The 13,608-nt window shown below is 33.4% G+C and overlaps 1 protein-coding gene across 1 annotated transcript; it reads left to right on the top strand.

Annotated features, from left to right (window-relative positions):
- The first annotated feature begins 404 nt into the window (after positions 1 to 404).
- LOC131055950 (phytosulfokines 5) lies at positions 405 to 1,754 on the top strand. Its single transcript, XM_057990266.2, has 3 exons — positions 405 to 529; positions 1,210 to 1,265; positions 1,389 to 1,754. The coding sequence occupies exons 1-3, from the start codon at positions 418 to 420 to the stop codon at positions 1,524 to 1,526; spliced, it is 306 nt and encodes a 101-aa protein (XP_057846249.2). The 5' UTR covers positions 405 to 417; the 3' UTR covers positions 1,527 to 1,754.
- The last annotated feature ends 11,854 nt before the right edge of the window (positions 1,755 to 13,608 follow it).

The following is a 13,608-nucleotide window of genomic DNA, read 5'->3' as shown; positions in this document are numbered from 1 at the left end:
GAAAGGTTGCGCAGGCGAGAACGTCGTATTTACTTTGTCAAACAATGATAGGATTTACCCAAATTTCATCCAATTCTGAAACTCCACGTCTTCCCTCTTTTGCTTCTCGATTCTTCCAATTATTGATATTTATGCCTATCAAAGACATGCATGTTTTTTTTTCTTGGTGAAATGTTTGTTTACCAGTTGGATCTGTGTGCACACTTCCTATTGATTATTGGAGGATCCCACGTTGTTTTCACCGTACTCAACAAATATAGTGGACTTTTTATATTTTAAGAAATGGTGCTTGAATTCTCCCTAATAGGGAAAAGAAGCGTCTATTTGAAAGCAATGTGTTAGCTACTTTCTGTAAGAATATCAGATCCGTCATATACTTTCATATCTTCAATTTCACTCACTTTGTTTGAACAGAAAATGGCTACTTTATTGTATGGAAATTCAGTGCAAAAAGGATGGGTGTGGCTGCTCAGGCTATGTATCATTCTCCTCCTGGCATCTGTTATGGTTAGATGTTCTTTTGACAAAGGTATGTTTTTTCTGGATGTATGATAGTATTTTTTGTTTTATTTGTATATATTTTCAATCAATGTTTTGGATCACAGTCATGATCTATTATTAGACATTTTTTTTCTGTATCTAGTAAATTAGTTATTGAAACAAACGACATGTTTTTAAAGAAAAATAAAATCCACGTTTATTGTTAATTGAAATTTTGATATATACTGATTAAAATAAACAAGGATTTTAAAAGAACCCAGACCATTGAACAATCACGAAGATTGTTAACATACTGCTGATAAGCATGATAGGACTGAAAAATTGAACTTCCATGCTCATGAATGGAATGCTCTTATTAACCTCTATAGTCTTAGATCTAGTTGATTTTTTTTGGCTGTTCTATTACTTTTTTTAGTATCATTTTTTTCACTTAATTGCCCTTTCGCTGGTGTATTTCTACTTTTTCTGTTGTGGGCTCTACTTTTTTTGCCTCTGATTTTTACAAAAAAAAATTTTAGACCCTTATCATCCCTACTTAATATATAAAAAACAAACAGCAGCATACTGATTATTTAAATTTATCAATATTACAAGACATTACCAGTTTACTATATTTGATTACTTAACATTTGAGCATAGCACTATTTTAAAAGTAATCCTAAGTATATATCTTTCTCCAAATTTTAATCATTCTGTTGTGTCCTCCAGGTGGTGTAAAAGTTTCCACTTTGCTGCCCAAAAATCAAATGGAGATGAAGCAAAATGTAAGTTTTGATATAAATGCTTCTTGATTCATAATTGAAATCTGCCTTTTAAAACTCTAATCCTCCTTTTGTTCTCCATCAATATCATCTTAGTTTCCTTTTCAATGGTGGATTATATTACAGTTGGTTGGAAAGGTGCAACAAGATCAATCCGGGGGTTGGAAGGATTGTGAAGATAATGATGGAGAAGAATGCTTAGATCGAAGATTTCTAGAAGCTCATACAGATTATATCTATACCCAACATCACAACGGCCCATAGAGTACATAGTTCTTTCTCAATACACATGTCATCAAAACTTATCTTCCATGGTGTGAAGGGAGGGTAGAAATATACTCTAAGGTTGTTAAGTGAAACGGAGTGTTGTCTTGTACTATGTATGTTTTATGCTTCAATATGTTACTGTAGTGAAGTCTTTGGGTTGTTCATGCTTGTATAGAGAAATTGGCATTCAAGTTCAATATGTAAAGTGTGAACTTGATATATCTTATTGTATATATATGATTAAATAAAAAATTTAACCTGGTTTGGATTCAAACTTTCCTATGATAAGAATTCTAAAGGAAAGCTTATTTTATTATGTAAATAGAAAAGATGTTTTGAGAAGGACAAGGATATGTCGGATATCACGATAAATACAAATGTTTTGCTTTATATTTGTAACAGCACCTCATGAGGAGTTTCTTTGACAAGTTGGAATCTATTTTTTGATTTTAAGTATTGAGTTGTGTTTGAATCGAGAATTAATAAGTGTAAGAAGAAAGGATAAAGTGTTCAATTTCATATGTGGATGGTATTTTTTATTTTCTTTATTGTAAAAAAAATTTGCATCCATCAACCATGTTTTATTGTTAAGGTGGTCTTTTATCTTAGTTATATATTGTATTTGATTTAGGGTAAAGATGGGTTTGTTGAATTGTCTTAACTTTTTACAAAAAGTGTTTTAGGTATTAGTATTATAGTCAAACCTTCAATCATGAAATTAATGCAAACATGATAGCACACCAATAAAACCTACCTACAAAATAAACAAATAGCCTTAAATAACTGTGTAAGATTCAACATACACAACAATGAGTCAATCAAACTGGCTTAAATCCAAAGGGATCCAATGAGATTTAAATATCATTTATGGACCATTTTTTAGTAACAATGCTATGCGATTTAACAAGATATCAATGTTTCTACCTATTAAAAAGGAGATGAAGTCAAATAGCTAGTGTCCACATGGAGAAAAAAGTTGGGAGAAAAGTAATTCTTTCTAACCCTACTCATTTGAGGGGTTAATGTTTCTAATTTTTTTCTTCCTTTGTTCGGTGAGGATGAGATAACTCTAACATGCAATCACTAAATAGTGACAATAGTGTTGGTATTATAGATGTGTTGCATTGGTTTTGTCATTGATGTCAACACTTATCCTTCTCGAGATCTTTGGTTATGTTGAACCGACACATTATGTTCACTGACAAGTTCAGTGACTTATGCACAGTCACCACTATATCACTCACCGTCAGGTTATATTGTATACAGGTACTGAGAATGACTTGTTATCATCTGGAGATCACTTGGTTATGTCGAAGACATGGCTTGGATACTTTGTTTTGGTATTTTGGTGATTGGTCTAATCGGGTTGACATATTTGTTGTTACCAGTAAATTGGTCTAGGTTATGGACCGGCATGCATTATCTATTCCAAATCACCATGGCACGTTATAGAGATGATTTAATTAATTGGATATTGTTGTAAATCTATTGAGCCAACATGATGCATCGCATCTTGACTTATTTGTAATTGGTTTAATTCTAATATTCTTGGTAAGCCGACCTACACATTTGGTCTTAGGTTTTGGTATATATGTAAGATCTCATTTGTGAGATGATGTAATAGGTAGAAGGAAGATAACGGTATATGGTATAAGGTTTTGTAACATTGTATGTGCGAATATTGAAGATCATATGAGCAGACCATAGAGAAGGTTCAAGGAAGGTTTGAAGGTGATTATCAGAGCTTAACCGATACTGAATCTAGCATTGGAGATGCTACTTTGAGTAGTACATTATCATTGGATTTAACCATCCAATTGTAGTCAGTGTGACTCCTATTTTGTGATTGAGCAGTGAGCTCTAAGCAATTGGCCTTTCTGCATGTGCAAACCCCATTTGTATACACATACTATCTGCAGTAGTATCATCTGATTGTGGGTAAGGTTTCCCACCGTGGTTTTTCCCCTTATAGGGTTTCCACCTACAAATCTCTGTGTTATGTGTTGTGGATCTTGTTTCTCTTTCTATTTTATGCATTGAGTTTCATCGGTATTAATATTGACTGCTAATTTGTCAACCGACATTAAGTTTGGTTTACCGGTATCAAGTATCAAGTTTGATTAAGTTATATTTGGTTTGAAATTAATTGACAACTGATTCATCCCCACCCTCTCAGTTGCCTCTAGGTCATAACAATTGGTATCAGAGCTAAGTCCTCTTTTTGCAAAAGGATAGCTTGAGGAGATTCTATGGCAATAAACTTTTTCAGGAAGGACAGTCCAAAACTTGATGGAACTAACTATGGTATATGGAAGATCAAAATGGAGACACATGCAAATTGCATTGGAAGAGACATATGGGCTATTACAAAGAATGACTATGTTGGTCCTACACCGAATCAAACTAATCCACAACATTGGGTAAGGATCAAGAGAATGATTGCAAAGCAAGAGAAGCACTCTTGAGCGCCTTGTCAGATCAGCAAATCATGGGATTATCAGACCGATCTACTGCTAAAGCTATTTGGGATAAATTGAAGACATTGAATGAAGGTGACACTACTATCAAAATTGGAAAACTGGAATGCCTCCGGGTCATATATGAAAATCTGAAAATGGAAGAAGATGAAAGAATTTTTGCTTTTATGGAAAGGGTTAATGAGATTGTTTTGGGAATACAATGTTGTGGAGGATCCTTGAGTGAAGATGAAATTGTTTCTAAAGTTTTAAGAGAATTTCCACCAGCATACAAAATGAAAGTAATTGCTATTAATGAGTTGATAACAATGCCTAATACATCAGTTACTAGAGATAACTTGGTTGGAAAACTTTCAACATTTGAGCTTGAGGAATTTGGTCATGTTGCTACAATTAAAACAGATTTAGTCTTCAAAGCATCATCATCTAAAGCATCATCTGACAAATCTAATTGGAAAGCACTTTATGCAAGAAAACTTGAAGATATCAGAAAGGAAAATGAAGAATTCGAAGAACTGGAAGCACTATTTGCAAGGAAAATGCCTAAAGGTCCTATTGGAAGTAAGTATGAAGGTAAAGCACCATTTAAATGTTTTAACTGCAATAAAGTTGGTCATATGGCATCTAGATGTCTTGATAGACATGCGAGATTGAGAGAAGAACCTAAAAGGACATATAAACCTAACCCTGAATATCAGAGATACAGATTTAAGAAGAATAGAGACAAATCATGTTACTATGCTGATGAAGAAGTTACTAATGATTATGATGAAGAACCGACAAACAATTGATGGGCTTTTGTTGCAATAAAAGAAGATCAACCGATGCCTACTGTTCCACTGGTAGAGCAAGCCCTACCAGCTAAAATTAAAGAAAAGGATGAATGGATTATAGATTCCAGATGTTCACATCATATGACTGCTGATAAAAATAAATTCTTATCTTTTCAGGAATACAATGGAGGTCTAGTAAGATTTGGGGATGATAAATCTTATTTAATCAAAGGAAAAGGCACTATATCTTTTTATGGTAAGCACAATACTGACAACGTTTATTATGTTGAAGGTTTGAAGCATAATATTTTGAGTGTTGGTCAATTAGTTGAAAAGGGATTTCAGTTACAATCAAGAATGGTAAATGCAAAATCATGAATAAAATTGGTTTGGAGATTGCAACTGGTAATCAGACTAGAGGTAATATCTTTCATTTGAATAACAATGAAAAGATATGCTTGATTCCACATATTGATGAAAGTTGGTTATGGCATAAAAGACTTTGTCATGTGAATTTTGATTGCATTATAAAGATCAGTTCATCTAAGGAAGTAAGGGATTTACCTAAGATTGTAAAACCTCATAATCTAGTATGTAAGGAATGTCAAATGGGAAAGCAAGTTAGAACAACTTTTAAAAGTATTTATGAGAAATCTAATAATGTTCTTGATTTAATCCATACTGATCTGTGTGGTCCGACAAGAACAAGAACTCTATATGGAGATAGATACTTTATGCTATTCATTGATGATTATTCTAGAATGTGCTGGGTTACTTTTCTCAGGGAGAAATCATAAGCTTTTGGGAAATTCAAACTATTTAAGGCAATGGTAGAGAATGAAACTGGCAAGAAAAACAAATGTTTAAGATCAGATCAAGGAGGAGAATTCACATCTAAGGAGTTTAATACATTTTGTGAAGTGAATGGAATCAGAAGACAACTATCAACACCTTAGACACCTTAGCAAAATGGAGTTGTGGAAAGGAAGAATAGAACTATTCTGAATGTAGCTAGAAGCATGATATTATAAGCAAATCTACCTCATGTGTACTGGAGAGAAGTAGTGAATACAACAACTTACACTTTTAAAAGAGTTCACATGAAAGTTGAAACTGGTAAGACCCCTTATGAACTATGGTTTTGTAATACTCGTACTCTTAAATATTTCAGAATATTTGGAAGCAAATGTTATATTAGGAGAGATGAGTATATTGGTAAATTTGATCCTATAAGTGATGAAGGAATATTTCTTGGTTATTCATTTAAGAGCAAGGCATATAGATTTTTTAATAAAAGATTGAAGAAAATCATTGAGAGTGCAAATGTGAAGATAGATGAACAATTTAGAGGAAATTCAAGGTCTATGGATTCTGAACCAGTAGTTGACATGATCATAAATGAACCTATACAGAGTGCACCGGTACAAAATGTGGATCTAGACATACCAAAATCATCAAAGAATTCCACAGTGACTGAAGAACAACATCAAGTGAACACACCCAAGTATGTAAGACTGAATCACTCTGAAAGTTAGATAATTGAGAATAAGTATCAAGGTGTTATGACAAGAGGAAGACTAGAAAATGAAGAGGTATGTTTAATTTCTCAAATTGAACCAGCATTTTTTATTGAGGAATGTGAAGATAATCATTGGATTAAAGCTATGGAAGATGAATTAGAACAATACATGGACATTGGTTCCCCGACCTAAAGATAAAAATGTAATTGGAACTAAATGGGTATTCAGAAATAAACTTAATGAAGATGGTAAGGTAATTAGGAATAAAGCAAGATTAGTGTGTAAAGGATATTCACAAAAAGAGGGAATTGATTACAATGAAACCTTTGCACCGGTAGCTAGAATTGAGGTAGACAGATTATCTCTTGCATTTGCAGCTCACAAGAACTATAAAGTATATCAAATGGATGTAAAACGTGCATTTCTAAATGGTGATCTTGAAGAGGAAGTTTACATTGAACATCCTGATGGATTTTCATTGACAAATGATAAAGATATGGTTTGGAAATTAAGGAAAGCTTTGTATGGATTGAAGCAAGCTCCTAGAGCTTGGTATGCTAGATTGGACAAATATCTTTTGAAGCTTGGTTACACTAAAGGCAATGCTAACAACAACTTATATTTCCAAGTGACTAATGAAGACATCTTGGTTATTGAAGTTTTTGTTGATGATATCATTTTTGGAGGAGAAGATGGATTATGTTTAAAGACTTTGCTAATAAGATGTAGGAAGAATTTGAAATGTCTATGATTGAGGAGATAAAATTATTTTTAGGATTGCAGATTTCACAGACTGATAAAGGTATATTTATATGTCAAACAAAGTAATTGAAAGAAGTATTGAAGAAATTTGGTATGGAAAATTCCAAACCGGTAAGTACTCCTATGACTACAACTAATAAATTGACATTGAAGGATGATTCAACTCATGTTAATCTGACAAGATATAAATCTATGATTGGAGGTTTACTGTATTTGACACAAACCAGACCTAATATAATGAATGCAGTATGTATTGTTTCAAGATTTCAAAGTAATCCTAAAGAAAATCATGAATCAGCAATGAAAAGGATTTTCCGGTATCTACAAGGCACAACAAATCTTGGTTTATGCTATCCTAAAGATGAAAATTTTGATTTATGTGCATACACTGATACAAATTGGGCAGGAGATGTAGATGATAGAAAGAGAACCACCAGTGGGGCATTCCTTCTTGGTAGTAGGTTGATTTCATGGTTGAGCAAGAAACATAGTTGTACATCATTATCAACAACAGAATCAAAATATGTTGCAGTACCAACTAATTGTACTCAGATATTATGGATTAAACAAATGTTGAAGGACATAAAGGTAAAATGCAAAGAACCTATAATCATTTATTGTGATAATTTAGCAGCAATTGATATATCTAAGAATCCAGTATTTCACTCTAAAAGTAAACATGTTTCTATCAAATATAATTTTCTGAAAGAGAGTGTTGAAGTAAAAAAAGTGAGATTGGTTTATGTGAATACTAAAGAGCAGATTGCAGATATCTTTACTAAGCCTTTGCCTAAGGAAACTTTTGAATATCTCAGAGAGAAGCTTGGGGTAATACCCTCACCGGTAGAGACTTAGACAGATGATGATTGGCATCAAACTGACAAAATTAATAGAGAAACCTTTTTCCGACTTTGATGGACGAGAGCTACTTCTCAGAGGGAGTAGTTGGTTAAAACAATTGGTTATTTTAATTAGTTCTATGAGTTGGTTGTATGTCCTAGTAATTGTATTTCTTTGGCATTTGATGTCAAAGAGAGAGAGATATCTATGGAAAAATATTATCCTATGGGGAGAGATTATTCTTCGGGGGAGAGATATATACTCTCTACATTTATTTTTGATCTATTCTGGAGATTGTTGGTTTTTGGTTTTTGGCATTCTGTTTTGGCATTTAGATGTTTTTCCATCTTGTGTTGCCAGCAATGCCAAAGGGGGATATTGTTGCTATTATCGATGTGTTGCATTGGTTTTTTCATTGATGTCAACACTTATCCTTCTGGAGATCTTTGGTTATGTTGAATTGGGAAATTATGTTCACCGGCAAGTTCAATGACTTATGCACAGTCACCACTATATCACTCACCGTCAGGTTATATTGTACACAGGTACTGAGGATGACTTGTTATCATCTGGAGATCACTTGGTTATGTCAAAGACATGGTTTGGATACTTTGTTTTGGTATTTTGGTTATTGATCTAATTGGGTTGACATATTTGTTATTACCAACAAATGGTCTAGGTTATGGACTAGCATGCATTATCTATTCCAGATCAGCACGACACATTATGGAGATGATTTAATTAATTGGATATTGTTGTAAATTTTTTGAGCCAACATGATGCATCGCATCTTGACTTATGTGTAATTGGTTTAATTGTAATATTCTTGGTAAGCTGACCTACACATTTGGTCTTAGGTTTTGGTATATATGTAAGATCTCATTTATGAGACGACGTAATAGGTAGAAGGAAGATAACGATATATGGTATAAGTTTTTGTAACATGGTATGTGCGAATGTTGAAGATCATATGAGCAGACCATAGAGAAGGTTCAAGGAAGGTTTGAAGGTGATTATTAGAGCTTAATTGGTACTGAATCCAGCATTGGAGATGCTACTTTGAGCAGTACATTATCATTGGATTTAACCATCCAATTGCAGTCAGTGAGACTCTTGTTTTGTGATTGAGCAGTGAGCTCTAGGTTGTTAGCCTTTTTGCATGTGCAAACCCCATTTGTATACACATACTCTCTGAAGTAGTATCATCTGATTGTGGGTAAGGTTTCCCACCATGGCTTTTCCCCTTGCAAGGTTTCCACGTACAAATCTTTGTGTTAAGTGTTGTGGATTTTGTTTCTCTTTCTGTTTTATGCATTGAGTTTCACTAGTATTAATATTAACTGCTAATTTGTCAACCGACATCAAGTTTGGTTTACCAGTATCAAGTATCAAGTTTGATTAAGTTATATTTGGGTTGAAATTAATTGACAATTGATTCACCCTCCCCCCTCTCAGTTGCCTCTGGGTCCTAACAAATAGATCCATCTTTGATTTTAGTAGGACAATCTACCACATTTTTCTTATCTACCATTTGATAGTCTTCATTACACAATGTCTAGCCCAAAGAATGAGTAAGATAGGAATCCTTCTCCAAATATTTTGTATCCCCCTTTTTAACTAACAAGTAACCTAGTTGGGTGAATTTCTTTTAGATACAACTAAAAAATAGAGTATATGTCAAAAAAAAAATTGATTGTTTCCAAAACCCAAATTTAGATGATAGAATAGCTAAAATGTGATGGTTTCTCTCCATGTTTGTATGCACACTAAATTAGTCGTATAGTGGCCAAAATATAGACTTAGTAACCTCATCAATAGTCATGATTTGACCAAAAGATCTACCAATACAATAAAAAATCTCAACTTACCAATATTAAAAAGGTAAAACCGAAAGATTGACCCAAAAAATAGGATCCACCTCTAATGGTTTTTTTTTCTTTTCCTAATTTACTAATGGAGAACCCCATCTTACCCAACAACTGAGGACCTCAAAGGATGTTATAGATATAATCCTCTTGAAGAAAAAGTAAATACAAAATACTTCGCCATTTTTTAGATGACAACATTGCCATAAAAAACCCATTTTCTTAGCCCACATTGGTTGACCATGTTGATGTTTTTCCTAAGACCACTAAACTTCCCAATACAAGACTTGTCAATCCTATGTTATATTTAAAAATGATGTTAATTACAAGTGAGGGATAAAGGTAAAGAATGAATAAATAATGATTACTTATTTAGTTATAGATAAGATACGGTAAAGCCAAATGTAGTTATGTACATAGATAATATAGGTGGCTTCAATAAGTATAGAAATTTCAAACATGATTCATACTATTAATGCTAAAATTGAAGATATAGTGGTACTACACATTAAAACTACAAGTATTCAAGATCAACCTAACAAACAACTTACCTTATCATCACTTAAGGATAAATTACCATATATACATTATGGGATGGAAAGAATAAAAGAAATATAGAAAATTATACATGAACATGGCACCCTTGTTCATTGAGAATTGTTAGACTCCTCTTTAATAAAATAATATTATAATAAGATATATTAAGGTATGGGCATTCTAATATTCTTGATAAATTGTAGTTCTCTACACTTGCAACCCCAATATGGGGGTCTATATGCATGAATGCATATATCAATTTACAAAAAACTTCAACAATAGATTTAATCAATCTCATAATATGACATTTTATTTGAACCTTATGATGTGCCGCCATAGCCAAGGACTTATTATACCGTTTATCAAGAGAAATACAATGAATTTCATGCAAACCACTATTGATAGTCATCATCTCCATATACAATAATTTCCTAACACTCAACTAGCTAAAACCCTATTGTGTATAGGCTCTTCTCTAGAAGGGACATGCTCATATTAGAATTATTTTCATAATGAGATATCAAATATAATCAACCATTTATAGCATCACTAGCTCTCATCTTTATATTAATTGATTTAGATGCTTGAGGGCTATATTTGTAGCAACCATTTTCAAGTGGAATAACATTCAGACCATAAACCAACAAAAACTGAACAACATAATTAATAACACATATACCTAAGGTAGGAGCATCTAGGGTGTAAGAGAAATCTTGCATTACCCAAAATATATTGTTCAGTTTTTAAATAAGGGTTATTTTTTGGTAGGGTTACTATTTTTAGTAAGTTGTCCATTTTGTATGAAATCTTACATACACTTCCTAAGTGATGAAATGAATCCAATGGTGAAGGTCCCATTATCTTGTGGCATTGAAGAGATGCCCAAGTTTTGTAGGAAATTTCACCATTAAAACTTTAAATAAATTTTATGGGCCTTAGAGGCTTCAGATGGGCCCAAAAGTTGACCAGAGTTGCATTAGCACACTTTTATCCTAAAGATATCTTTACACAATTTCCAACAATATATTATGATTGAAGATCCAATAAGTTTGAAAAGTATGGCTCCTAGAGCTTTGCATACTAAAAATCCAATAAAATATTTTTTCAGTCAAAAGGTGGTTGGTAATGGTTTTAGTAACCAAAAATTGGGGATTTGAATTTCTAGAAGGGTGGTTATGCATTCCAAATAAAGAAGATGAATGAGGTGTTGGAATCAAGGAACACTGAGAAGGAGGGTGAATCAGTGTTTTGCAATTTTTAACATTCTTAATCTGTTCTTTAAACCATTTAATGCAAATGAATAAGATTAAAGTGTAGAAACATAAATAAAATAACCACAACACCATAACACTAGGATTTTTACGTGGAAACCCAATTACGGGAAAAACCAAGGTGGGATTGAGACCCACAATATTAATATACCTTGTTAGAAGTATAATAATATTACATGAGGGGAATGCATATGCATTCAGGCACACTACCTAGAGCTCATTGTTCAAATTGCAATAAGGGATATAGCCTCAGAAGGCTCATTGCCTTACAAATGATTACATACAATAATTAGAATGTCTAAATTGATAAACATAATCTACAAATTCTGAAAACAATTCTGGTTAAGCACAAAATACTCTGCTCTACTACACTACTCTGTTATGATAATTTGTTGTATTCCAGTGCACAAATCCTTCAATTGCGTACAATCACTCATACACACTTTCACAAAACTAGTGATACCAAAAATGATCAAATAAATCAGTCTAATATATCTGCAACGTCAATTTACGTCTTCTTCCTGTCAGTCCAAAAACACATAACACACAAATGAAATGTGTTACTCAAGTCAACTTAATCTGATCCAAAACAACCATCCAGAGAAAAACAAATTATCCACATGCTTCCCACATGTTGGCTCTCTAACATCGAACACACAAACAATTGCCAAAATCTATCCGCAAGATCCACATAAGGAATCTTCACACATTACTACAAATGAACATTGTTTTAACTGAAAACATATCCATCAGATCTTCCAATTTACACAAGACTCAACATTGGAGCACACAAATGTGCAATTAATCATATAACACGTCCATAATGCATCGCTAAGATCTGCAACACAAAATTCTCATCACAAATGAACCGCCAACCAAATTACTATACACTCTACCGGATGTCATGTTCTTCTCACCGGACCTCAATCAATCTTCCTTTATGAATGAATTATGAACCATGGATTGAATATTTAAGTCAAGTTGCCATCAATGGAAACATCTGAACAATAATATATTGTCTCTTTCCAACAATCTCCCCCTTTGTCATTGATGACAACATCTAGTGAAAAAATGATTAAGTGTAGGACCAAAACCAATATATACACTGCAACAAGAATCTATCAACCAGACTCCAAGAATCAGAAACTCCTCCTAAGATCGACAGTTTTCACTACTATACACTCCCCTTTTGACATCAATGGAAAAGGTAGGGTCCCAAAAACCAAATATTCAAGCCAACGATGCTATTTACATATGTACACATAGTCCTTTCATACTCACAAAAATTTGAAGATGTTTGCATAAGAATTCTTCAAAGAATTTAGGTGGCTAACCTAGTCCTTCTTCAAGCATTCCAAAATTGTTATAAGCCCGTTAAACAGGTATGCAAGTGCCTCTGCTAACTTGAGATTTGTCGACTCTTTGGATTTCATGTCACTTTGGGCATCTTGAAGAGCACTAAGCATGGCATCAAACTTGGGAGTAATGTGGCTCCTAAGTTTACAGACTCTGCCAATTATTTTTCCTTTTTCCTGACTCGAACTCTTAATTTTCTCAAGTAAAGCTATTGTTTGGTCTTCATGGTTTCTCATGGAAACTTATAAGGGATCAAATGACTCGAAGATCTGGACAAGTTGATCCTCATACTCTTTAGCCTTTTTCTCAATATCCTGGGTGAACTTTGATAGTGTTAAGCATGATTTATAAATGTTTCCTCCCTTGGATAGTGTATCTTGAATGCCCTTTACTCAAGTATCTAGTGTAACTCTATCATCAACAATCATCCTCATTAGCGTCTGAAGCCTTATTTCATTAAACTCATTGTGGACCTTCTCTTTAGCATATTTTTCAAAGGATTGAAAATGACTATCCACAAAGTTGATTAAACTTTTCAGCATTCTTCTCAGGAACTTGAGGGTTATCACTAGATTGTCCTTGCCCTCTTCTACTTTCCCTGCATCCGCTTCACTCTTGCCAACTGCATCTTCATCTCTCAATTATTTCGGCTCAATAGCCTGAACATATAGGATAGAA

Source organism: Cryptomeria japonica, chromosome 9, assembly GCF_030272615.1.
Source record: "Cryptomeria japonica chromosome 9, Sugi_1.0, whole genome shotgun sequence".
Lineage (NCBI taxonomy): Eukaryota > Viridiplantae > Streptophyta > Pinopsida > Cupressales > Cupressaceae > Cryptomeria > Cryptomeria japonica.
The sequence above is the reverse complement of the archived record's forward strand: the minus strand, read 5'-3'. Positions and strand labels throughout refer to the sequence as shown.